This window comes from Sturnira hondurensis, unplaced genomic scaffold (assembly GCF_014824575.4).
Source record: "Sturnira hondurensis isolate 20B ecotype Veracruz unplaced genomic scaffold, ASM1482457v3 Scaffold0005329, whole genome shotgun sequence".
NCBI classification, from domain to species: Eukaryota; Metazoa; Chordata; class Mammalia; order Chiroptera; family Phyllostomidae; genus Sturnira; species Sturnira hondurensis.
In genome coordinates, this window is record NW_028077960.1 from 730,407 (window position 1) to 757,577 (window position 27,171).

Genomic DNA, 27,171 nt, shown 5'->3' on the forward strand with positions numbered 1-27,171 from the left:
TGCATCTTTACTGACCAATTAGGGCAGCTCCGTAACAACTAATCAGAATGTACAATTCTTACTAATCAAGACAGTGCCATCCTTATTTACACAAAAATGAACCAATCAGGGACCAGGGTGGGAACTTTATAAGAGCTTTACAGGTTCAGTTTCCACTGGAGGCTACAGATTTCCCGGTTTGAAAACTGTCCTTTTGAATAAAGTTTTATCTTTTACGTGTGCCCCAGACCTGGGACTCCTGTTAGCAATGGATTGAGGGAAGTGAGCTTTTGTTGACAGTAGGGTAGGTGGAAGCAGTCTGGCTTCCTCACCCAGGTGTCTGGGTAACTAAGGGGAGCAGTGTTCCCACAGCCTTGGAGGGGACTGATAATTAGTGTTCCCATAATCTTGAGACTGGGTCCAATAAAGTGTTCCCATAACATGTGAGCTCGCATGCACAGAATTATGTTATGGTATGTAATTTCCGGCATCTTGCCAGCTTTGTTCCCCTCTAGTATTTAAACAGGTAGGGACTCCCTGCTGGGGGTGATGATGATGAGACACACACAAGGGGACAGGTGCCATAATGGGTGCCACCCTGTGGAGCAGGGGCCATGACATGAGACATGCAGATAGACACACAGCTCACAGCATGTGTGGCTCGTCCACCATAAATAAGGGCTTGCCATACATCCCAATGGCTCCGTGAATATTTTCCCATCTGCACAAATACCATGAACCTGCCTGGCCTTGAACAGTGGCAACACACTGACAGTTACCTATTCTGTTGCATTGGCCATTTTCCCCCTCATACCTATATCACTGTTTTATTGGTGTTTAAATAGCCTCTCAATTCCAACAATTTCTGGGTTTCTTTGACCTATTCATTCTTCTGAGTGACTCTGAGAACCATTTTGTGAAGGTAAAAAAAATCCATTGAGATTTTTAACTCAAATTTTATTAAAATATTTCAGAAGCCCTGGCTGGTGTGGCTCAGTAGATTAAGTGCTGGCCTGTGAACCAAAATGCTGCGGATTTGATTCTGAGTCAGGGCACATGCCTGGGTTGCGGGCCAAATCCCCAGTAGGGGGCGTGCGAGAGGCAACTACACATTGATGTTTTTCTCCTTCTCTTTCTCCCTTCCTCCCCCTCTGTCTAAAATAAATAAATAAAATCTTAAAACAAATAAAATATCTGAGAAGACAACATGGTCTATCCAGCTTAATGACTAATATCTCTATGCCTTTCCTTCTACAGTTTTTTGGAGAATTTTATAGTTTCTCATATTTGTCTAGCCACCCCTACAAGTATGTGATTGGATGCCCAGAGAAGTAAAAATAAGTTTACATACATGTATGTTATATAATACTACCATTTATAGTGAGAAGCTGCCCATTAAGAAGTATTATGGCCATGATGTCTATGGGGTCAGCCTTTAAATGAGTTAAGTGAGAAAAGCATTTACATAGTACAGTACATATTTACAGTTATATGTACAAGGTCTGTCCATAAAGTATCCAGCTATGCACTGTGAAAAATAGGGACATTTATTGAAAAAGATACAAGAAACATTGTACATAGGGCAATGATACCTCAGTACCCTTCAAAGTAGGCACCTTGGGACTTCACACAGTTCTCCCAGTCACCATTAGATGCCCTGTTGTATTTTTCTCAATCTCATTGATGTTCTGAAATCTCTTCCCTTTCAAAGGTAATTTTAGTTTGGGGAAAAACAGAAGTCAAGGGCACTGACAAATCTGGGGTGTAGGGGGACTGAGTAACCTGGGAGATTTAATGTTTTGCAAAAAAAAAATGCACGTGATGTGATACATGAGCAGATGCGTTGTTGTGATGAAGCTGCAAATCACCAGTTGCCCATAGCTGTGGACTTCTGAATAATCCAGATAGTTTCTGCAAAGGAATATTTAAGCATACCACCAAATTTGATGCAGATTTGCTCTACTTGCTCAGTCATTGTGAATGTGATGGCTGCACAGTACACACGCTCACTCAACAGCATCTACTGCCCCCACTAACTAGTAGTGAAGTCATCATTGTTCATGAGTGCACATTCCAGTCCACTCTCCTTGGCTGCCAGGTTACATCAATATTGCTCACACTGTTCTTGTTATATTAACAATGGTTGGACTTTTTCCGGACAGACCTCATATATGCACAAGGTGTGGTGGGAGAAGGCAAATCTGCTCTAGGATCTCTTGAGTGGGAAGCTCCTGAAGGTGGCCAGTGTATCCTTCTCCTTAGCTGATGCCCTGTTCTTGGCCAGCTGGCCTCCAAGGAGCCTGGGCTCAGACGGCTCAGCCTTGCAGAACCCGCCCCCTCCCCACTCTGCCACCATCAGGAAGCCATCCTTGGCTACCCTAGTTTGTCATGGTTCGAGGGAATGCCTATAGGACCTAGACCTATTTATTGGCCCACAAACAGGCCAATAGACAAAGGCCTGTTAAGTGATGGGGAAGAATAAGCCAAGCTAGGTTCAAACCTCAGCCCTACCACTTACCAGCTATGCAGCCTTGGGCAAGTTCCTTACCTACTCTCAGTTTCCATGTCCTCATCAGTAGAATGGGGGTGATAGGGCTGTAGTGAGGATTAAATGTGTGGAAGCCTGCCACAGGGACTGGGTGCAGGAGCAGCCAGGAACCCTACTGTCCTTCTCCTCTCCTGCTAATCTGAGTCAGACTCCAAGGAGATAGATGAGGACAGTGGGTAGAGCAACAGAAGCCAAGGCTTCCCCCACATGTTCATAGGACAGGAGATAAGACACACCCAGCCAAGAGCTGAATCTAGGAAGCACTAGCAATTTCAGATGGATGAGGGAACATTTCTAGTTGAAGTCACCCCCAAAATTTCTTTGCTGAATGGGGCTCTGAAGAACAGGGAGGAAAAAATTCAGAATCAGCCCTGGCTGGTGTGGCTCAGTGGTTGAGTGCCAGCTGGTAAATCAAAGGGTCGCCGGTTCAAATCCCAGTCTAGAACCCATGCCTGAGTTGTGGGCCAGGTCCCTGGTGGGGGTCATGCAAGAGGCAACCACATATTGATGTTTCTCTCTCTTTTTTTCCTCCCTCTCTTTTTTTCCTCCCCCTCTCTAAAAAATAAATTAAACCTTTAAAAAATTCAGGATCGATGTGGGCATGAACAATTTTGGAGCATGTTTTCAGGGGGTAGCAAGGAGGCCAGCCTGGTGGGTGGAGGCTGGCATGGAGGTCTCATCAACAAAGAACATGAACAGGTGGTGGGATTGGAATATACAATTGGGTTGTGTTCTCTGGCCACCAAGAAGCCACTGATGACATTGGGGCAGCAGCAGGAGGGTGAGGAATGCAATCTATGATCCTTACGCCAGGAGGAGGAGCCAGACTGCCTGAGAACAAATCCTAGTTCCATAGCTAGGAATGTGGGACAGACAAAACCTGCCTGGCTGTTCTATCATCAGTACAATGGGGATAATTCTAGAACCTACCTCACGGGATTGTTATGAAGGTAAAATTAAGCTGATTCATGAGAAGCACCCCCGGGGTGGCTTTCTAGAGAAAATGGAATCCTTCACCCTCAGTTATCCAGTGCATTCAACACCGCCCCTTTTCCTGGGGCCTTCCCCTCCAGTAGATCCCTTAATGCTTCACTCAGGCCCCTGATGAGCCTGCCCCACTGGAACACAGACATTCTGAGGGGATCCCCACCCCAGTGTCAGGCTGGGACCCTTGCCCATTCTGCAAGGCAGAATGAATTGGCCTGAAGTTAGTTGGAGGTCTGGAGAGTAGGCAAAGCCAGAGGTGCAAATACTGGAGGGGGAGCCATCAGGGTGTTGCCCCTCAAACATCATCCTTTCACGACAACACCCTTTCCTTCAGAGACCACTTTTCTCAGGCTACGACTAATTTTATCTGAGCCCTCGGATGCTTTTCTCCTTTCCCCAGCTTCTTTCTGAATGCCTCAAGTGTGTTTTGATTTTTAACAAGGGAGTCTAAAACATTTGCGCAAGTGTTAGTTACCTCACTGATTCGGCCTCCCAGCTACCTGTCCACAGAGATGTTAGACAAGGCCCCCATTCTACAGATGAGTGGGGTTCACAGAGGTTAAGAAATTTGCTCAAGATCCCTTCAGTTCTGGTTTCTGGCTCCTGGAGGCAGACAGTGGATACGGCTATCCCACACTGGTGGCCTACCTGGCCTTGTGAGGACTTCAGCATGTGAGAGCTATATAGCATTCTTGGGCCCAGATTGGGCTTCCAAAGAACTTTGCCTTTGCCTGCAGTATGTCTGTTTGGTGCAGCCAGTGGGAAGAAGATTTGTTCTAGACTCTGGCCTCATTTCTTCAAACCATTCCCCAGGCACTAGCAGTGTGCAGGAACATTTGCCCCTTTCTCCCCTTCCAGCTGGCGGCTTTTGTGTCCTCTCTGCCTATCAGAGTTGGGGCAGGGCTCCTGTTGGCTTTGACCACTAGGTTCCCAGCACATGGTACTTAAGAATGAAAGAACACATGCAGAAAAGGCCTTTCCTCCTTCATGGCTCTACACCCACCCAGGAAGCTCTTCCCTGTTCCCCCGAGCTCCTATAGTACTCCCAAGGGTCCTGGCCACAGTAGGTGGTGGGACGGAGTGGAGGAAAGAGTAATGAATGAGAAGTCACACACAGCTCAAACTATGGCTCTGATTATTCTGAGTGAAAAATGGGCAGAATGGGGCCATCTTGTGGGTTGGTAGTGAGGATGAAGTGAGACTGCGCGGGAAATATGCACTAACTGTTGTTAGTGTTGGCACTCACTTGGCTATAGCCTGGGGGCTCTCTGGTGCTGTGCTCAGGCCAGCCACACACAGGTCCTTGTGCAAGGCCAGCTTCCCTGATCTTCCAGAGCACGCCCAGTGCAGGAGGCTGAGGAGAAAGAAGAGTCTGAGGGGAAAGCTGAGCAACTCCAAGGCCGGGGTAACTGTTGGAGGGAGGTCTGCAGAGCATAATGCTTAGAGGTTGGGTTCTGTCCCCAGTATTAGGTGGCATCAGCAGCCCCCAGAGGCATTGGGGCTGGAAAGACTGTGGCAGTAGGGTTGGGTTGGTTTCAGAAATGATGCCCCTAGGCCACTGGGTAGTGGGGGGTATAGGGAGGAAAGGCATTTGGGGCAAGGGGAGTGGAAAATGAGATAGCCACAGGCTTGGAAAGATTTACTGTCTTTCACTTCCGGTCCCTGGTTCCAGGACTCCAGCTCAAGGGTGGGCTGGTCACTCACCTATCGCTACAGGTAGTGGAGGTGACAGACCCACAGCAAGCTGAGAGCTCTGCTTCCTTGACAGAGCTGCAGGGGTAGAGCTGCCTCTACCCAAGGCCCCTGGTGGGCCCCACCCCCTTACAGATTTCACAGGAGTCCAGCACCTCTCCCAGCCCCATTCTGATTCCCAAGCTGCGATGAGACAGGCAACTAGCACCACGATCTTCTGGTTGCTTCCACGCACCTTCCAGAGCATGTGCTGAATTACATGAAATCTCCAGGAAGTCAGGCATCCTGTTTCCACTCAGAGGTTTGCAACTCTGAGAATTGGATCTTGGCAACGGATTCCTTCTTGTTCCCAACCCAGTGTGAAATCCAATTTAATTTTTATCTTTAGAGAGACGGGAAGAGGAAAGGAGTGGGAGAGAGGGAGAGAAACATCAATGTGAGAAACATTGATCAGCTGCCTCTCACATGCTTGCAACCTAGGCATGTGCCCTGACCAGGAATTGAACCGGTGACCTTTCAGTTCTCAGGCCTGCATTCAATCCACTGAGCCACACCAGTCAGGGCCAAAATCAAATTTTTGTTTCAGCTGTAATTGTCTTGAGCTCCTCTTACAATTTGTGATCTGGCAACTGCTGTTCTTGGCTCCTAAGGCACTAATGAAGTCCCTTCCCTCACAGGGAATAGGATCACACAAAAGGAATTTTCTGGGCTTTGGAGAGCAGGCAAAGAGCTCCTGGAACAGATGGTGCACACTTACAGACCCAGGTTTGCAGACAGTGCATTACAGGTAGGAAAGATCCATACTCTGTGGCCTGGATTGGAAGAGGCCAGTCTCCAGGCATGTGGAAATCAAAGCTCCTGTCCAAATGTCAGTGGTCCATCACCTCTGAATCAAAGAGAAGCCACTGAAGGAATTTTCAGGAATGGATCCCATGCTGGGTGAAATAATGGATGGGAAATTGGGTGATTTCTCTCCAGGCTTCCCAGCTATATCAAATCACAGTGACCCAACTGGAAGAACTCAAACCATACTTCTCTGAAGCCTGACTAGAGCAACTCTGAACTGGTCTCATCAGGCAAGTCCATATCCCTCCTGGGTCCCAGGTTGGCCATTCGTGCCACTTGAGCATTAGACAGCAACCCAAGCCTAGTGCATTCCATCTCTGTGACTTGTGAGCTCTCAGCCATGATTGCCTGCTCTCTTTAGTCCCCACCCCCCCCCGCCCCGAAGTCAGTGTACTGTGCTCACCACTAGGAAGGGCAAGTCCCCAGACTCCTCCCTAGCAAGCAGGCTGAGGACCTCCACAAGCACAGCCTGTGTCCCTAGGGGCTGTCTCAGGTTCTGTTGCTAACCTTTCCTCCTAAAGCTTTGTAGCCTACATGGTAATGGATTTTACTTCCTTAGCAACACAGAACTCAGAGTCTGGCTATCATTTTTCCACAATGTGCCTTAAATAGTATGTCTGCAAAGCCCAGAGTGCTCGCTAGTGGAGAGGAGCAGAAATGCTGGGCTGGAGACAGTGCCCACCGTAAGGGGCTTAGAGCTCTAAAATCAGGTCTAAATTTTGAGTTTATATTTTTGCACTTCCATCCATTTTACTCTTAATAACACGGCAGCTGTTCCTGCAACTGCCAACTCTTCCTGACTAAGCCAGGTGGTCTCTGCTGTTGAAGCGTCTGCATTAATTAGCTTGTCTGGCTTTGTGTGTGACTACGTACCTTAAGCGTGTTAATTCCTCAGCAGATAATACTCAACAAGGCCCTGTCCATGTTCACACTGTTTGCACTGCTTGGGGATTTCTAATGGAGTCAGCCACAGCCAGCTAACCAAACCTCCAAACACACAATACAAACCCAGTCAGGCTGTACTGGGACTGGCCACCAGGGAGCAATCTCACACAGCAAACCTGCAGCCTTCTGAGCTCTGGGGAAAGCAGAAGGCTTTGCACTTTTTCTTCTAGGCTTAGTTTCCTCAGATTAGGGAGAAGATAAACAGAAAACATGGTTCAGATTAACATCTGATGAATATCCAAGAAGGCACGAGTCCTGAGGAGTAAGACCTAACAGTGTCTGCAAGTGAACCCTCCCCCATCATGTCAGAGGCACTGAAAGGACAAGTGCTAGTCTGGTTTTTAGAGTATTTTAAAATGAATTTATTTACACAGTAACATGCCACAGAGAACACAGCAAGGTACCACAGCAAACCAAAGGGCAGCACTACCTGGTGAAAGAGGACACCATTCATTGGTAGATTTATACAGCTCTAAAATACGTAAATAGAAAGGTGAGGCTTCAGAAAAGTGCAGCAGAAACATTTTCAAATATAAAGTGTGGAGAGAGCCATCAAAACTATAAAGAGATTGGAATGAGGAATGCCATGATTCAAATTACATGACACTCTTTAAACCTTTTAACGGGAGGGATTTGCAGGTAGTGTTTGGAGTAAGTTTTCTGAAGCAGTGTGGTTGGTATGTCTTTCAAAAATGCTACCCTAAAGCCTAGGGCTGGTTCAACATTCAAGTTATCATGGCTACAGACACACACATACTTTCCATACACTGTAAGGGCAAAGGGAATTTTCCACAATACAATAATATTTGTAGCAAAATATATGACTCTGTACTTCTGCTGGGCTAAAAAATTCCCAACCTCTTTCGACTCCCTGAAACTTCCTTGATTTAAAGAAAACACGGGGCTGAGTGGGAACCAGGGAATGGTCATCCAGAGTGCAGGCCCCTGCAGTCCACCCAGGTGGGGAAAGCTTCTAGCAGTGGCTGATGCAAAAATCTACTCTAATTTCAAACAGCTGCAGAGAAGGTATGTTTAGCAGCTGTATAGCACCTTGTACATTCTGAGCACTTAAAATACTGAATGATGGTCATGATGACTGGTAAACACCTCTGTATAATGGTTTATGAAAACTATTACAATTTGTTAAGCATTTTCCCAAGAGTTCTTTAAACAAACCCATGGAAACACATCTCTTTTAAAAAATCCTCAAGCCTCAGAATCACATGCATATGAAGTTCCCAAGCTGAAGTTTAAGCAATAGTCATAGTCATGACAAGGGGAGAAGAAATAGTTCCTTCTCCTTAAATACCGAGAACTTGATTATTTGCCCAAGACTTCTATCACCATCATCTCTTTCCTTTTCCCCCCAATACACAAAATGGATTTGTTAAAAAAAAAAAACCGAAAAGATACGTTTTTGAGGATAGATTATTTTATTAGCAAAATACCTTGACATGGACTGCATGTGAACTTCCCTCTGTGGCTTCTGTTCTAGCCCAGAATTGTCACTTCAGCACCAGCAAGACAGACGGCTTGATTCCTTGGGTACAATCTCTGTCTGGGGTCTTGCACTGCATTCCTCTGCTTCTCGTGTGGCATCACTTTGGGTCCATGGAGCCCCACTCTGGGCACTGGTGTCCACAGACACCGAACTTCAGTACACACTTCAACAAGAGCAGCGCCTGGATTTGTGTCAGCACAAGTACTTTGGGCCTTTGAGAATCTGAGCTTCAATGGACAGCCATCCTATTCACTCATTAGTGTGTACCAGAATTTTCAATCCTTATCAATGAGGGGAATAAAAGCACGTCAGAGCTGGCCTAGGGAGTCAAGTTCCTCTCTCCCCTCTCCAAGTATGTTCATACTTCAGTTTCACATCTACAATTATTTGGAATGTATTGTAGTATCATGAGTCCATCCCAGTTTCTAGGACTAGCCTGTGTTTTTTCAGATCACTGCTGGTAAAAATCTCGGGGGAAATCCTGGTTGCAGGTTACTTCCCAGCACCAATGTATTCTTAACAAAACTTTGGGAAGCTGAGTGCAATCCTTCTATGCCCTAGTACATAGTAGGCCCCAAAGATCTTTCATGGAAATTTTGTATTGCTAAAAACTTGAAATACAATTTTAGGTAGCTCTACTCCAGAAATGTGTTCACAAACTTATTTTGAGTTTAGAAGTAAAAATGACCTTACTTAATCTGACAATGAAATGCTACTCAGGCTTTTAAAATCCCCCAAAATATACTTTTAGCCCCTCAATGTCAGTAGGGTGGCCATTTGTGCCCCGTTCTGTACCTCACCCAGATCATCTTCAGAGGGCAAAACTTGAAACCCACTGCTATACTCCTGCTTCCAATCCTAACTTAGCCTAGGGGTTGGCGGACCTCACTCACGATTCTTTTATTGTTGACTCCACAGGTTACAACTGTTCTTTTTCCCACCTTCTGTTACTCTTCATGAACTAGTGTCTCAGCATCGTATTACTACAAATATACCAGAGGGGCTCTTCTCGGGCTAGTTTGGGAGAGCTCTGGTAGTCTTAATTCCCTTCCCTAGGAACATTTGATCCTCTTCCTTCCCAGACTAGGTTAGCACTTGGCTGAGGGACTCCTATACATTTAGTCTTGGTCTTGGCTACTCCAGCCATTGTCCTATTTCTCCAACACCCAGATGTGTCAGAGAGATTGTTCTTGCTCATGTGTCTGAAGGAAAAGTTCCAACAGTGGCTTAATTGTTCAAAGTCTCAAAATAAATGTAAGAAACAATAGTACAGACTTCAATAGAAAAGAAAGAAAATCCAATCAATATTAAAGATAGTAACTCGAAGTTACTTGAGAAAACTTAAAGTGCTATACTAGTCACAGTCCAAACCCATATATATATATCTACATATATATATATATAGATATATATATATCTGTCTTTGTCTAAGAATAGGGTTTCTTTTCAGTTGATGATTTCAAAGTTCCTACTACAATTAAAATGTAAATGTAAATATGTATATGTAAATATATATACATTTGAGATATTAGATTGACTAAATTTCATTATTGTAGAAAAATATTCTGAGGACCAAATGATGAGTACTTCTTGCCCAGACATAAGTTGTTTTGTCTTGGCTCTAACCTGTAACACCACCTTCCCTTTCTCTCATTCTTCAGCCATCACTCAGAGAAAAATTAATGTATTCCCTGTCTCTGGGAAGCCTGAGGCCCATCTATGACTAGCTGACTTTGTCTTTTACTCTTAACAAATTTAAATATAAAAACAGTTCCAAACATATGTGATATGAAGGGATACTTGGTTTCCAGTGCTATATAATGGTGGTAGAGGGTGCCTGTGCTTATATTAGAGTTAAAATTAAGTAGATTGGATCCAGGTCAAAACAGAAAGGAAAAGAAGGAAGAAAAGGAAGGGAGGAAGGAAGGGGGAAGGAAGAGGGGAGGAAGGAAGGGGAAGGGAAGGGAGGGGAGGAAGGAAGGAAGGAAGGAAGGAAGGAAGACAATGCTCCGGGAACAAATAGAGGGACAAGGAAACTTTCTTCATTAAGTGTAAAACCCCATTAAATAGTCAACATTTAAATTTACATGGGCAAGGCACAAAAGTGACACTGAGAATGAGACAATCTCAATACACAAACCATCAGGAAATGGGTGTGTATGGGGGGGGATGGGAAGGCTGTTAAGGGAATGTGTTAGCTGACACGGTCAGTGGTCCGTGTGCTACTTCAGTGTGTAATTAGGCAAGTCACAGCCATGTCACAGGACACTGAGAGATAGTGGGCTGCTGGCCTGCAGTGGCATGCTCACTCTGTGGCCTCCCCTCAGGGCAGAGCTCTGCACTCTGGCTAGAGGGGGCACTCTTTGCGGGCCACCCAACTCTCTCCTTTGGGAGTCCTGTACTGCTGGCTGGGAGGACAGGATCAGAGTCCAAATGCAGCCTCACATATGCCATTCTCTTAAAAAAAAGTATAATAAAATACATTCTTTTGTTATTGATCCTCTTTGATATAGGTGAATCACATGAAAGGCTGTTAAAAATGTTAAAAACTAAGAAATTTCCAAAGGCCACTTATGTGCTATCTAAGTAATACTACAGAGCTAGACCTGATTTTAAGAAACCCTGCACTGGGCGACAAGAGTCCCAAGGGCTCCTTTACTAACTAGGTGCAAAGAACGTGTCTTTCCACTTGTCACAGATGGCTCCCCAGAGGCCTGGCCTCTCTCTACTTCTAGCCTGCATGTGCACACACAGGCACAAATGTGTATGGACACTCACACTGAGTGACTTTTGGAATAGCAAGATTTAAGTAAACATACTCACAGTTTTGAATAAAATAAGCACACACAAACTCACATACCCCCATGGAAGGAACACTTGTCTTTTAGCGCAAATATGTGCCAAGGGAAGGGGAGGACTGTTACACATCTTGCTTCAGGTGAAGTTGCAACATAAACACTGTAATACACAGCTAAAAATACATTAAAAATTGCACATATATCCATAGGAAAGAAGCACAGACCCCACGTACAGTGAAACAACTTTCAGCCGCTAACCTCAGCTATTAAGTTTCCCTGTGAGCTGTCCTCCACAGCCATTTCAGTCAATATGCCAGGGCAACTGAGAGGGAATTTCTCCAGCAAAGGTCAGCATTCTAAAGAGGAGGTCAGTAGTCTTACCTGTGGCCTTCTCCCCTCCTCCTGCCTCTGACCATTATAATAGCCATCTGCACTGTGCCCTCTAAGAAGATCTTAGACCTTGACTGACAGCTGTTTCATCCAGGGCAGTTATCTATAGCATTTGGTAGACTAGTTAATACTGGCTATTGATAGAAGAAAGCTGGCCAGTTACTGCTTGGGGAAAAAAATTCTGAGATCTGAGCACCACCAGCCCTGGCTGCCAACTCTGACAGCAATCAAAGAGTGGTACTTTAAACACTGTTCCCATCATGGTCCCTCGAGAACTGCACACACAGGAAAACATCTCCTTCTGTGCTGCCAGCTGTTTACAAGACCTGAAGTGCATTCTGCCCTGCTGAGGAGTGGGGGATACCACCTTGGGTCAGCTCTTTATTACACCACAAGAGGCCAAAAAGCACAAACGTCACTGGCAAGTGGGGACAGAGTCAAGGTGAAGGGAGATTGGGCAGTGGCAGCAGAGGGGAGATTGTTAGCGCTACCCGCCATGCAGCGCACCCAGTTATTGACAACAGAAATGAAAATGGGTCCATGACCCAAGGGATGGGATCTCTCCTTGTCCTTCTACTATCTGCTGAAATAAGGACTACTAGTCCCTGGAACCAAAACTGAGTGGACAGTAAGGATGGCAGTTCTGCCTGGTAACACAGGAAGAGAATCTATTTTGTGGCTTAGTGGATGATGATAAGAATTGGTTAAATCTATCTATTGCTAGTGAAAATAAGTATTTGTGAAAAAGGTGAAATTCAGAATTATGGAGGAACTGGACATAGGTCACTGAATACATTACAAAGGAGCTGTCCCTTCAAAAATGTTCATTTTCATTTTTTACCTGAATTTGTGGGACAATTAGGGTGAAAGGTGTCCCAATGGGAGGCAAATGAATGTTTGTGCAGTTGAATTTCTGTGAAGACAGACTTCACTGCTCACATGATTTGGAGCTGCGGATAACCTTTCTGAGTAGACTCATTTGTCTGTGAACAGGGATGAACAGTTTGTCTCTCTTCTTTCCTCGACTTCTGTATGAGGACTAGGATGGGGATGTGTGCGGGAGAAGGTGAAGTAAAAGCAGCAACCAGGATACATTAACGGTGTTGCAGGATATTCACAATACAACTGAGGGAGTCTGGAGTGGCAAAAGCCAAATACTGAGCACAAAGCCAATCCTCAAGGCTGACCCCACCCTCCCTGTCCAGGGACTTCTCAGCAAACTTTATCATCAGCACTGTTCGCTTGATGTCCAGCCAGTTTTGGAGCAGGGTGTTCCTCTGCACTGGGCTGGGGGTGGTGTTGAAAGTCTGGAAGAGATCTTCCCGGGGGCCCCAGAGCAGACACTGGAGGACACCTTTAGCATCTGAGATGAGGATCCGCTCAGAAGGGTTGGGGTTCAGGAGGCAGCTGGCCAGCTGCTGAAGGCCCCAGGAATAGGGGGAACGGTGTGGGATTCGAGGCAGGTCTGCTTGAGTGTACTCCTTCTCCTTCAGCTCTGGGTTCTCATCAAAGGGGTTGGGCAGGTGTAGCATCTCATAGATGAGGATGCCTGTCTGGAACTCATCACACTTTTTATACTGGGTGGCTGTTATGATTTCTGGGGCAAGGCGGGACTGGTCCCGGAGGATCTCAGGGTCCACCAGATGGCTCTTCTGCTTGGCCTGAGAGAAGTTGCTTACTATAAGCCTCATGAGACAAGAAGAGGTGGGATTGGGTTCTGCGGGCCCAAGGCCATGGGTGGTTCCTCTGGGCTGGTAGTGGACAAGCAGCAGGTTCTCCAGACGTAGATCGCAGTGAGTAACATGGTAGGGTTTAAGGTGCTCAAGGCCGGAGCAGAGCTGCAAGAGCAACAGACACACTTGCCTCTCATACACATTGGGGCTTTTCCCATGCTTGGCCAGAGAATCTTTCACAAAATCAGCCATGGTGAGATAGGGAACCTCTCTGGTGATGACCACAACGTGACTTCTCTGCTTCTTGCAAATGACTCCCTGGCTTTCTTTCTGGGATGCCTCTGTTTCAGAGCAGGACTCTGGGCTTTTCCCATCACGTTCTTCTTTCATTTCTTCTTCATTCTCTTGCATTTCATCCTCTTCCTCTTCAGGGGCATCAGGATCCTTCCAGGGAAGCAGACGCTTAGGGACTTCAGCAAGGAAATGACCACAGTCCTGCTGGATGTTAAAATGGACAGCCAGACTCTGCCGAACAGCCAAGCTGTGATAATACTGCTGAGATTCTTTAGCTTTGCTCTTACAGATCTGAAAGAAGAAAGCAAACAACATAATTTAAAATGCACACACTTTCATAACCAGGCTTATGATGTATAAAGAAGGACTGATGAGAAGGTGACTGGTTAGGAATAGAGAGTTATAATGAAGTCTTCGGAAAGTGTCTTGGTAATCTTGTGCTGAGTGGCAGTAATAATGTCAGTAACCATTTCTTAAGGCTGTCTACATGCTAAGCACTTTATGTGTATTATCTCTAGTCCTCACACTAACCCTTCAAAGTAGGCTGAGTGTCTAAGTTTTTTAAAAAAGGAGGGCAGGGCAGCCCAGGCCTACCAGTTTGCAAACCTAACTCTGTCTAACATCAAAGCTTGCTCTTTCCACTATACCTTGCACCTTATCTAGAAAAGAAAACAACAAAAAATATTTTTTCACCTACTTTCTGTGTAGGTTTGCAGCCAAAACTTACAAAAGAGCTCAATAAGTGGCTCATAAAGTAGGCCGAGATACCTTATTTTATCAATGGTCAGGAGTCTGACATACAATCAGCCAAGTAAACTGGGGGTTTACCTAACTTTTCAATGGATGTCATGTGATGGTTACAACTCAGGCACTCATGATCACTGGCAAGGTAGAGATAAAAGCTTGAGAAAATCTTTGGTCTACCTAGTAAAAGCAAAACCAACATTTCAATGACAAGATTCTGTTTTATCTTTTCTCTTAACAGACCTCATTTAAGGCCCAATATTCAGGCTATAAGGCCTTCCAAAATGAACTTTATTAAAGGGTTATGGATCAAGGAAGAGTTTTTTGTTCAAAAACATTAGCCAAAAGTTCTACATACTAAATCAACTATTGTGTTTCTCGTCTGTAAGGGTTAAGAAAACAAAAAATAAAATCACCCCTAGCCCTGGCTGGTGTAGCTCAGTGGATTGAGTGCGGGCCTGTGAACCACATGATCATGGATTCCCAGTCAGGGCACATGCCTGGGGTGCAGGTCAGTTCCCAGCAAGGGACCCATGAGGGGTAACCATACATTGACACTTCTCTCCTTCCCTTCCCCTCTAAAGATAAAGAAATAAAATCTTTAAAAATAAAATAAAATAAAATAAAATAAAATAAAATAAAATCAAATCACCCCTAACTGGATTATCCTCATTGCTATGAGATAGAGGAGCTGACAATGGAAGACTCAGTCTGCAACAGTAGGTTCGTAGGTCACTGACACCTGGTCAGGATGGCTCCTCTGCAACCTATCCACAGAGAACACATTTTCTACTGTTCCTCCTCAGCAAGAGCACACTGCCTACCGTATGTCAGAGATAACAAAGCCTCCAGCAACAGGCACTCTGCAGGGCTTACACGGCCTGTTTACTATAGCACTTCAGAAAAGAAGCAAATTTTTAAAAAGACTCTGTAGTTATTTTTATTTAAAAAGAAAAATGTACACATTCTTTCGAGGGTCCCCAGTTCTGAGGAACAGCATACTCTGATTTCCATTCAAACAGATACTTAAAAAAAGACCAAAGGCAAGGGAGTATTGGGGGAGAGGAGTATCCCTCTATCACTTACTGTATTTATACACATTGATTATAATTGGAGGCTTAAGCAGTGACATAGAAATACTTCTTTTTCTCTCTCTTTGAAAATGAGTTTCTTCAAGTCTTCTACCATCTACCTAATCAGTTTGAGGGTATAACATGCATTTCTTCTTTAAACAAACTTCTCGTCTAAAAATAGAGATATACCCCCAGGCTAAACTCAAGTTCAAATATCTGTTTTGCAGAAAACATTGTCTTTAGAAAGCTCTCAAAGTCTCAGCACATGCAGTATAACATATAATCCTATATGTTCATCAGTCACAACATGAATTCTTTCTATACTGTATGACTGACAATATTTCATGCTATGTGTCACCAGGTATTTAAAAACCCTATACCAGACATTATTTTGTTGTGTGGAGCTGGATCTAGGGCATGGCACCATTAACTCCATTTATAGTTTTAATACTTTTCTCAATATCATATGGCCAGTTCAACTCCTCAGCCTTGAAAAGTCAATCGAATAGCATTGAGTCTGGCTAAATGAGACTGGGTAGTTAAACTCTAGCTGTCACATGATAGGAAGGACACTCACCAAGAACTTAGGAGGCCTGGGATACTCTGCCAATAGCTGTGTAACCTTGGTTAAGTGCTGGCCTGAAAACCAAAGGGTCACTGGTTCGATTCCCAGGCAGGCCACATGCCTGGGTTGTAGGCCAAGCCCCCAGTGGGGGGCACATAGAGGCATTGGTATTTCTTTCCCAGTCTTTCTTCCTCCCTCTCTCTAAAAATAAAATCTTTAAAAACGTTTAAAAAAATTCATGGTTAGCTTCACAGATCAACTTAAGATATAAGTTTCAAAGTGATTAACGAAAAAGAAATGATAAACTGCTCAGTTTATCAACTGATACCATTGTGGATATCAACAATACCATTGTGGATGCTTTAAAGGAAAATTATCTGCCTGAGATGACACTTCCTCATCTCTTCATTTTACAATATGTAGAAAGGCTGAAGAATAATGGGTCATTACAGTTTTAAGAGCAATAAAAAAAGGGAGAAGACTGGAGTGTGAAAGAGAGAAACAAAATACTAGGGCTTTTAAGTGGCACAGAATCATGAAAACAGTTACAAGCAAAACAGACCTATAGAGGATTCCATAATAGGATTTCTCAATAGGATGTGGATCTCACCAATCTTTATTTTGGAGACTGCAATGATTTTAATTTAGGTAACAGTACTGCATTATTCTATGAACCACATAGTAGCTAGTTTTCAAATATTAATAACTCGACTCCTTTTGGTCAGAGGAAGGAGAACACATTTACCATCTTCCCTGAAGTCTGAAAGGCTCCTGCCATGGGAGATCCAGGAACCACAGCCCTGTGTTTCTGCCAGAAGCCCTCTAAGAAACAGTTGGGTCAGTACATAGTGTAAGACTGACAGCAGGTCAGCAGGCAGAGGGAGGCAGAGATGGATCCTGTGGTGACTTGGGATGTTTGCTGACATGCCCCAGAACCCAGTGCTGATAGAAGCCAGTTTTGCACAGTGGCCTGGCCCACCACGGGAGCAGCCAAGCCTGAAGGAATCGGCCACAAGCTGTGGATCACTTGTAGCTTCAATAAAGCAGGAGAGGGCCAGACATGGACAGGACCTGACACTAGTTTACACCAGACTTAGACATCAGAGCAGTTTCCAAAGAGAGAAGCAGGCGAGATCTGAACTCTGCTGAGATGAATCCACTTGGTTCTGTTTTCATTATCTTAGCTATTTTTCTTTTTCATAGCCTTTTAATTATTTTTCATGCATTTTTCTTTTTCTTTCATTTTTGATGCTTTAATTTTTCTTTCTTATCTCCTATTCTACTATTATCTTTGATTACTACATTTTCCCCTTCTTTTCTCCTTTTATTATTTTTATTACCTTTGCTGTGTTCCTCTTCCTATTCATCAGCCATATTTAATGCACACTTTTTTGCCCAAATTTTTGAGGGAAAAATAAAGATGTGCATTATACATGGGTATAATGATCACTTACTATGGATACAATAATGGACATAACAATACCATGTATAATGCACACAAATTATGGGTATGCATTATATATAGCAAAACACAGTAGTTCTCTTCCCCTCTCATCTCTCATATTCACTTTTCTTTTCTTTAGTTTTCTCATACTATCTTTCCATTTCCTCTTTCTCTATTATTCCTTTTCAGCTTTATTACTCTTTGCTCTCTTGTTGTCAATATTGTTGTAGTTGAGGAGGGTTGCTCATTTTGGTGTAGTTTTTGTGTTGTTTTGCTTTGTTCTACCAGCATCTACACAAGAGTGTACAACATGTGGTTGGGATTGAGCCTCTTAGCCAGCCAGAGGGGAATTCCCACCAACAAGTGGGCCAATAACAGTCAGGGCCGAAATACAACAGGAGAGTCCACATAACTCACACAAAGGACATTCCTAGAGCATCTACACAGGAGATCAAGGAGTGTGTGCCACTGGGTCCCACCAGACTCCTAACACATAAAACCACTCCACAAGACAGAGAATCAAAGCAGAGCAATCTAATACATAGAAACAAACACAAAGAGACAACTAAAATGGGGATACAAAGAATCATCAAATGAAAGAAAAGGAGGAATCCCCAGAGAAAGAGCTAAATGAAATTGAGGCAAGCCATTTATCAGACGTAGAGTTCAAACTAATGGTTAAGAGAATGCTCAAGGAACTTAGTGGGAATGACCTCAGCATGAGAAAAGGACTTAGAAGACTTGAATAAGAATCCATTGGAAATGAAGAACACACCAGAAGGAATTAAAAGCAGGCTAGACAAAGCAGAAGACTGAATCAGCTAGTTGGAAAACAAGGTAGAAGAAAACACCCAGTCAGAAAAACAAAATGAAAAAAAGACTCAAAATGAACAAGGACAGTTTAAGGGAGCTTTGGGACAACACGAAATACAAAAATGTCCACATGATAGGGATACCAGAAGGAGAAGAAAAGGAGCAAGGGCTAGAAAATCTGTTTAAAAAAATGGTGAGAGGAAACTTGCCTAACTTGGTGAGAGAGTCATGCAAGTCCAGGAAGCATGAAGGTCCAATCAAGATGACTCAAAGAGGCCCACTCAAAGACACATTAAAATTAAAATGGCAAAATTTAAAGATAAAGAGAGGCTCTTAAAGGCAGCAGGGAAAAACAGCTAAAGACACATAAGGAAACTCCAATAAGGCTATCAGCCGATTTCTCAAAAGAAACACTACAGGCCAGAAGGAACCAACATAACATATTTCAAGTAATGAAAAACAAGGACCTGCAACCAAAATACTCTACCCAGCACAGTTCTCACTTAAAATGGAAGGGGAAATTAAGAGCTTCCTAGACAAAAGAAGGCTACAGGAGTACATCTCCATCAAGCCAGCACTGCAAGACATCTTAAAGGGACTGATACAAGAAGAGGAAGAGGAAGAAGAAAAAGGAGAAGAAGAAGAAGGGGGGGGGGCACAGAGGTACAAAGGGAAAATATGGCAATGAATAAGTACCTAACATTAATAACCTTAAATGTAAATGGATTAAATGCTCCAATCAAAAGAGATAGGGAAGCTGAATGGATAAGAAAACATGATCCACATATATGCCATCTGCAAGAGAATTGCATCAAAACAAAAGATACACAGAGGCTGAAAGTGAAGGGTTGGAAAAAATATTCCACGCAAACGGAGAAAAGCTGGGGTAGAAATACTTATATAAGACAAAACAGACTGCAAAACAAAGGACATAATAAGAGACAAAGAAGGTCACTACATAATACTTAAGGGAGTAAACCCAGTAAGAGGATATAACTGTTGTAAACCATACATGCACTCAATATAGCAGCACCTAAGTATATAAAGAAAATCTTGGAGGACTTGAGAGATAAAGCAACACATTCATTGTAGGGAATTTTAACACCTCACTGTCAACAATGGACAGGTCTTCCAAACAAAAAATCAATAAGGATTTGTGGTACTGAAGGACACTCTAGATCAAATAAACTTAACTGATATACACAGAACATTTCAGCACAAAGAAGCAAAATATACATTCTTAACTGCACAAGGATCATTTTCAAAGATAGACTATATGGTAGGACACAAAACAAGCCTTAGCAAATTTAAGAAAAATGAAGTTACATCTATCATCTACTTGAATCACAATGGCTTGAAATTACAAACAAATCTCAAGGAAAGAAACTCAAAAACATTTTAATACTAGGAGGCTGAATAACATGTTATTAAATAATGAATGGGTTAAAAAGGAGATCGATGAGAAATGAAAAACTATCTGGAAACAAATGAAAATGAGCACACAACACAAACCTATGAGACACAGTGAAGGCAGTCCTGAGAGGGAAGTTCATGGAAATACAGGCCTACCCAAAGATAGAAAAATCTCAAATAAACAACCTAACCCTACATCTAAAAGAACTAGAGGAACAATAACCAACAAAACCCAGAGTGAGCAGAAGGAAGCAATTACGATCAGAGCAGAATCACATGACACAGAGACACCCCCATCTCCAAAATTCAAAGGGTCAATGTATCCAGGAGATGGTTCTTTGAATAAATAAACAAAATTTGCAAACCATTAACCAGGAAAAATGGGAAAAAGAGAGGACTCAAATAAGTAAAATAAAAAATGAAAGGGAAGTAACAACTGATATCACAGAAATACAAAGGATTGTAAGAAATTACTATGAACAACTATATGCCAAGAAATTTGACAAATTTGAAATTTGACATAGTGAAATGAATAAATTTCTAGACACATACAATCTCCCAAAACTGTATCAGGAAGAAGTAGAAAACTCGATTAGACCAATAACAACCAGTGAAATTGAAGGAGTAAAAAAAAAAACTGGCACACACACAAAAAAGCCCCGAACCAGAGTGCTTCACAGGTGAAATTTTACCAAACACTCAAAGAACTAACACCTATCCTTCTCAAACTATTCCAAAAAATTCAAGAGGGAAGACTCCCAAACTCTTTTTTAAAAACTGTTTCTCTGGAAAGCATATTTTAAATATGTGCATTAGATTATATAGTTCAGTCTTTTAATCCTTTCACCTCTTCCTTTTCTCAAGATTATAAAGAAAATAACTTTTTTCTCCAGTGTACGAAGATATTTTTTATTTTTCTCTTTCTGCACTATTATTGAATTCAGGGTGAGCAGGACAAACAAGTGTAGGAACAAGTAAATACTGTAAATACCGAGGATATTCTGTAATAGAAAATAAAAAATAACTAACCAAAAGCAGGTTATATTCAGAATCACATCAACAAAGTGAACGTTCAAAATACAATTGTTTCTAAACAAAAAAAAAATGTAACTTCAAAGTTTTGAAGATACATTATTTGTATGTCAGTTATGACTAAATTCAGTTATTCTTTGCAATAACAAGAACTTAGAAAAGTGATCATTATCTTGTTAAAAATACTTTTATTTACCATGGATACATTTTGTGGATTAAGTGATCATATTAAGTCTGAAGTAGAACACTTCTAAAATACTGTTCATTAGAAAGCAGCAGACAGTATAATATTGTGTTTACCTTGAACCAACAACCAAAAGTTGTTTTTTCTTAAAGCTTGGTTCCATAGCACACAGTGGACATGAACTGTTATAACGAGGCAATAAGTTATTCATGTAGGGTTGATGTGTTCAAGAGAGAAAGCCTGAGGTTCCACCAAGTTTTATAACATTGTTTTATATCACTTATATCATTGTGTTTCTAAAACTTCATAAAGAATCTCAGAAACTTCCAGTTTGGAACCTGAGAGTCTGGTTTGAGTGTGTTTATTGACTGAAGAAACCATATGATGATTTAAAAATATATGTTTTATTGATTATGCTATTACACTTGTCCCATTTTATTTCTCCCCCTTTTCCCCTCCACCCTGTACCCTACCTCCCACCATCATTCTCCCACCTTTGTTCATGTCCATGGGTCATACATATAAATTCTCTGGCTTCTCCATTTCCCATACTATTCCTCATACCCCCCTATCTGTTTCGTAGCTACCATTTCCCTGTATGCTTCTTATTTCCCTGTAACTTGACCTCCCTCTCCAGCCACTCCCCGCTGATAAACCTCCATGTGATCTCTATTACTGTGAATCTATTCCTCCTCTAATTCTTTGCTTAGTTTATTTTTGTTTTTTTAGGCTTGGTTGGGGATAGTTGTGAGTTTCTTGTCATTTCACTGTTCATATTTTTGATCTTCTCTTAGCTAAGTCCCTTTAAAATTTCATATAATAAGGGCTTGGTGATGATGAACTCCTTGAACTTGACCTTATCTGGGAAGCACTTTATCTGCCCTTCCATTCTAAATGATAACTTTGCTGGATAGAGCAGTCTTGGATGTAGGTCCTTGCCTTTCATGACTTGGAATACTTCTTTCCAGCCCCTTCTTGTCTGCAAAGTCTCTTTTGAGAAGTCAGCTAACAGTCTGATGGGAACTCCTTTGTAGGTGACTGTTTCCTTTTCTCTTGCTGCTTCTAGAATCTCATTTTTTTTCTCCTTCACTTTAATCTTGGGTAATGTAATTATGATGTGCCTTGGTTTGTTTCTCCTTGGGTCCAACTTCTTTGGGACTCTCTGAGCTTCCTGGGCTTTTCGGAAGTCTAGTTCCTTTACCAGATTGGGGAAGTTCTCCTTTATTATTTGTTCAAATAAGTTTTCCACTTGTTGCTCTTCCTCTTTTCCTTCTGGTACCCCTATAATTCGCATGTTGGAATGTTTAAAGATGTCCAGGATGTTCCTAAGCCTCTCCTCATTTTTTTGAATTCTTGTTTCTTCATTCTTTTCTGGCTGGATTTTTCTTTCTTCCTTCTGGTCCACACCGTTGATTAGAGTCCCAGTTTCCTTCCCATCACTATTGGTTCCCTGTGCATTTTCCTTCATTTCATTTAGTGTAACCTTCATTTTTTCATCTAATTTGCACCCCAAATCAACCAGTTCTGTGAGCATCCTGATCACCAGTGTTTTGAGCTGTGCATCTGTTAGGTTGGCTATCTCTTGGTCGCTTAGTTGTGTTTTTTTCTGGAGCTCTGATCTGTTCTTTTGTTTGGGCCACTTTTTTTTTTGTCTTGATGTGACTGTTACATAGTGAGGGGTGGAGCCATAGGTGTTCACCCAGGCAGGGTAACCCACATTGCTGTGTTGTTATGCTGTGCGTGGGGAAGGGGTCTGAGAGACAACAATGGCACTTGCTCTGCTCTCTGCCAGATTTCAGTCACTTTCTCCACTTCTCACAAGCAAATTGGGCCCTTCTGGTGCTTATTCCCGGGTGGGTTGGCTTCTGTACGTTCTAGGAGCCTGTGGGTCTCTCCAACAAATTGTCCTGTGAGGCTGGGAGTTTTTCCTGTTGCCGCCTCAACCCCCACAGGTGTTTTAAATGGTGGTTTGAGGCTTTATTTCCCCACACTGAAGCTCTGGGTTCTGTGGTCTCTCTCACTCCCCAATTATTCCTCCCGGTTTATCTGCGTGTGAACGTGGAACTGCTTGTTCCACCAGTCACCACCGCAGCCTTGCTGGGAAGCTGAAGCCTTACAGGCTCTAGTCCTCCAGCCACTTCCTTGCTGCGAGTCCTCTCCAAGTGCCCGTCCCCGCCCCTCCTACCTGTCTGGATGAGTGTGTCTTCTTTAACTCCTTGGTTGTCTGACTTCCATACAGTTCAATTTTCTGTCAGTTTTAGTTGTTCTTTGTTTTTAAATTGTTGTTGTTCTTCTTTTGGTCCTGTGAGGAGGCACAGTGTATCTATCTATGACTCCACCTTGACAGGAAGTCTCTCCTCATTTTTTTGAAGGCTTGTTTCTTCATTCTGTTCTGGTTGAATGTTTATTTCTTCCTTTGGGTCCAAACCATTGATTTGAATCCCAATTTCCTTCCCTTCACTATTGGTTCCCCGTACCTTTTCCTTTATTTCACATTTCATAGCCTTCACTTCTTCCTCCATTTGGCAACCATATTAAGCCAATTCTGTGAGCATCCTGATTACCAATGTTTTGATCTGTGCACCTGATAGGTGACTATCTCTTCATTGCATAGTTGTATTTCTTCTGGAGCCTTGATCTGTTCTTTCATTTGGGCCATATTCTTTTTTTTTTTTTGTCTCAGCATGCCTGTAATATAGTAGGGGTGGAACCTTAGGTATTCATCTGGCCAGCAACCCCCTCCACTTGGTTGTGACACTGTATGTGGGGGAGGTGTCTGAGAGGGAACAATGCTGGTTGCTCAGCTCTTGGCCCGCTTTCAGTTACTTCCTCCACTACCCACAAGCAAATTGAGCCTTTCTGGCGCTGATTCCCAGGTGGGTGGATGTGTTCTAGAATCCTGTGGGTCTCTCCAACAAACTCTCCTGTGAGGCTGGGAGTTTCTCCTGCTGCCTCAACCCCTGCAGGTTTTTTTTTTTCTGTCAGAGGCTTTGAGGCTTTATTTCCCGGCACTGGAACCCTGGGTTGCATGGTCTGTCTCACTCTCCAGTTATTCCTCCTGGTTTATCTGCATGCAAATGTGGGGCCACCTGCTCTACCAGCCGCCTCTTTGCCTGCCCTGGTCCTCCACATCCACCTTGCTGGGAGTCCTCTCCACCCTGGCTGCCCATCTACACCCCTCCTATCAGTCTGGGTGAATGTTTCTTTTTTAACTCCTGATTGGTCTGGATGAATGTTTCTTTTTTAACTCCTGGTTGTCAGACTTCCAAACAGTTCGATTTTCTGGCAGTTCTGGTTACTTTATTTTAAATTTGTCATTGTCCTTCTTTTGGTTTTTCAAGGAGGCAAATATATCTATCTATGCCTCCACCTTGGCCAGAAGTGAAAAACCAGATGATGATTAATTTTCCTTTCTCTTTGAGATGATTCTGTACCAAATTCTTTCTATAAGGCCAGTTATTACCCCAATCCCCAAACTAGGTAAGACACAACAAAGAAAGAAAATTATAGACCAGTATCTCTGATGAACATAGATGCTAAAATCCTAAAAAAAAAATACTAGCAAACAGGATCCAGTAACACATTAAAAGGATCATACACCATGAGCTCAAGTGGGATTCATCCCAGAGATCTAAGGATGGTACAGTATTCACAAATTAATTAACATGACAGACTACATAAACAAAATAAAGAATAAAACTGTATGATCAATAGATGCTGAAGAAGCATTTGATAAAATCCAGCACTCATTTACAATAAAAAAACTGAGCAAAGTGGAAATAGAGGTAACCAGACTTCTTGTAATAAAGCCCATATATGAAAAGCCTATTGCAACATACACAATGGGCAAAAACTAAAAGTATTTCCCTTAAGATCAGGAACAAGTCAAGGGTGTTTGCTTCATTACTCTTATTCAGCATAGTACTGGGAATTCTAGCCATAGCAATCAGACAAAAAGAAAAAATAAAAGGCATCCAAATTGGAAAGAGGAAGTAAAACTGCCCTTTTTTACAGACAACATGATAGTGCACATAGAAAACCCTATAGGTTCCACCAAAAAACTACTCGACCTAGAAAGTGATTTTGGCAAAGTAGTGGGATACAAGTCAATGGCATTTTTGTATACCAACCATGAAATATCAGAAACAGAAACTAAGAAAAAAATCTCACTTACTACAGCCACAATAACAAAATTAAGTACCTGGGAATAAATTTAAACAAGGAAGTAAAAAATCTGTACTCAGAAAACTACAGAACACTGAAGAAAGAAATTGAGGAACATACAAATAAATGGAAGCATATACCTGGTTCATGGAATGGAAAAATATCATTAAAATGTTCATACTAACCAAAACAACCTATAGATTCAATGCAATTCCTATTAAAATACCAACGGCATACTTCACAGATGTAGAATAAATATTCCAAAATTTTATTTTTTTAAAGATTCTATTTATTTTTAGAGATAGGGGAAGGGAAAAGGAAAGAGAGGGAGAGAAACATCAATGTGTGGTTGCCTCTCGCAATGTGCCCCACCGGGAGCATGGCCTGAAACCCAGGCAATGTACCCTGACTGGGAATCAAACCAGCAACCCTTTGGTTCACAAGCTAGCACTCAATCCACTGAGCCACACCAGCCAGGACAATATTCCAAAAATTTATATGGAATCGAAAAAGACCCCCTAGCCTCAGCAATCTTGAAAAAGAAGAACAAAGTTGGAGGGGTCATAATACTGGATATTGAACTATACTACAAGGCCACTGTAATCAAAACAATCTGGTATTGGCATAAGAATAGACACACAGATTGATAAAACAGAATAGAGCCCAGAAATAAACCCATGTCTTTATGGTCAGTTAATACTTTACAAAATGGGCATGACCATACAGTGGAATAAAGACAGTCTCTTCAATAAATGGTGTTGGGAGAACTGACTGTACATACAAAAAAATGAAACTAGACCACCAACTTACACCACACACTAGAGTAAACTCAAAATGGACAAAAGACTTAAATATAAGTTGGAATACCATAAAAATCCTAGTGGGAAACACAGGCAGTAATATTTCAGATATCTCACATAGCAATATTTTTGCCAATCTCCTAGGGCAAGGAGAATAAAGAAAAATATAAACAAATTGTACTACATCAAAAAAAAGCTTCTGCATAGCTAAAGAAACCATCATCAAAATGAAAAGGGCACCAACTGTATGACAGGATATATTTACCAACTGTACATTGGACAAGGGTTTCATCTCCAAAATACAAAGAACTCACATGACTCAACACCAGGAAGCCAAACAATCCAATTAAAAAATGGGCAAAGGGCCTGAATAGACACTTCTTCAATGCATACAAAATCAGAACCTAATTGCCCTCCCCTAGACACAGGGTGAAGCACACAACACTTACACAGGTCTAATCTTAGTGGGTTAACAGAGCTTGACAATGATTCCTCACATACAACCTGAAAAGTTTAATCGCAAATGTTCACTCCAGTACAGGGGCTTGTTTTCTGTGTCAATAGCAACTATTCTACATACCTTTGAGGCAAATTTGCCAAAAGATAATATTTATGTTTGTAATAATAATCTCAACCCAGACAGCTAACTTACAAAGCTTTCATTATAAAGCCCCCACTGAAGCAGCTGGAAAGGAGAAGTCAGCACCACATGTCCAGCACTATTGACCCTTCCAGAGCACCAGAATGCCTAGGACCTGAAAAGAAGACGCACATCTTACTATCCACTATCCTTTCAGTACTAGGGAGTGGAATAAATACCCAGTTTAAAGCAACAACGTAGAAAAGTGGCAGGGGGAGAGGGGGAAGATATTTGACAAAAAAGGATGCATGCATATGAAATAAATCATTCATTGAATGGAGTGGTATTATCCATTTTCCTTTACTTGACTTTTCTCCTAAAGGCTCCTTGAAATGTTGGTGTTTGGAGGGGGTCTGCTCTCTGCCCTCTTTTCTCATTGACTCCTTTCAGCAAGATCATTGCTTCCTTGATATACTGCTGATATCCACATCTATGTTTGTAGCCCAAACTTGTGTCTAAGGTTTAAATTCATATATACAATGCTGGTACAAAATGGATTAAGTATTTAAAATACAAATGCTGCCTGGGCCCCATGTACTCCACACGCCAGGCTGTAGGAATCTGCTATGAGACCTGTTAGATAGCCCAGGTAATTTATATATAGAATTGCTGCAAAAATGTTTACATGCCCAAGAAATCCATTTTG

The 27,171-nt window shown here is 42.4% G+C and overlaps 1 protein-coding gene across 2 annotated transcripts in view; it reads right to left on the minus strand.

Moving 5' to 3' along the window:
- Positions 1-7,341: 7,341 nt before the first annotated feature.
- The window catches only part of PEAK1 (pseudopodium enriched atypical kinase 1), a 206,666-nt gene continuing 186,836 nt past the window's right edge, over positions 7,342-27,171 (minus strand). For both annotated transcript variants that reach the window (XM_037046965.1, XM_037046964.1), the window contains exon 5: positions 7,342-13,944. In XM_037046965.1, the coding sequence (XP_036902860.1) occupies positions 12,781-13,944 (1,164 nt within the window). In that variant the 3' untranslated portion in view covers positions 7,342-12,780. The remainder of the gene's footprint in view (positions 13,945-27,171) is intronic.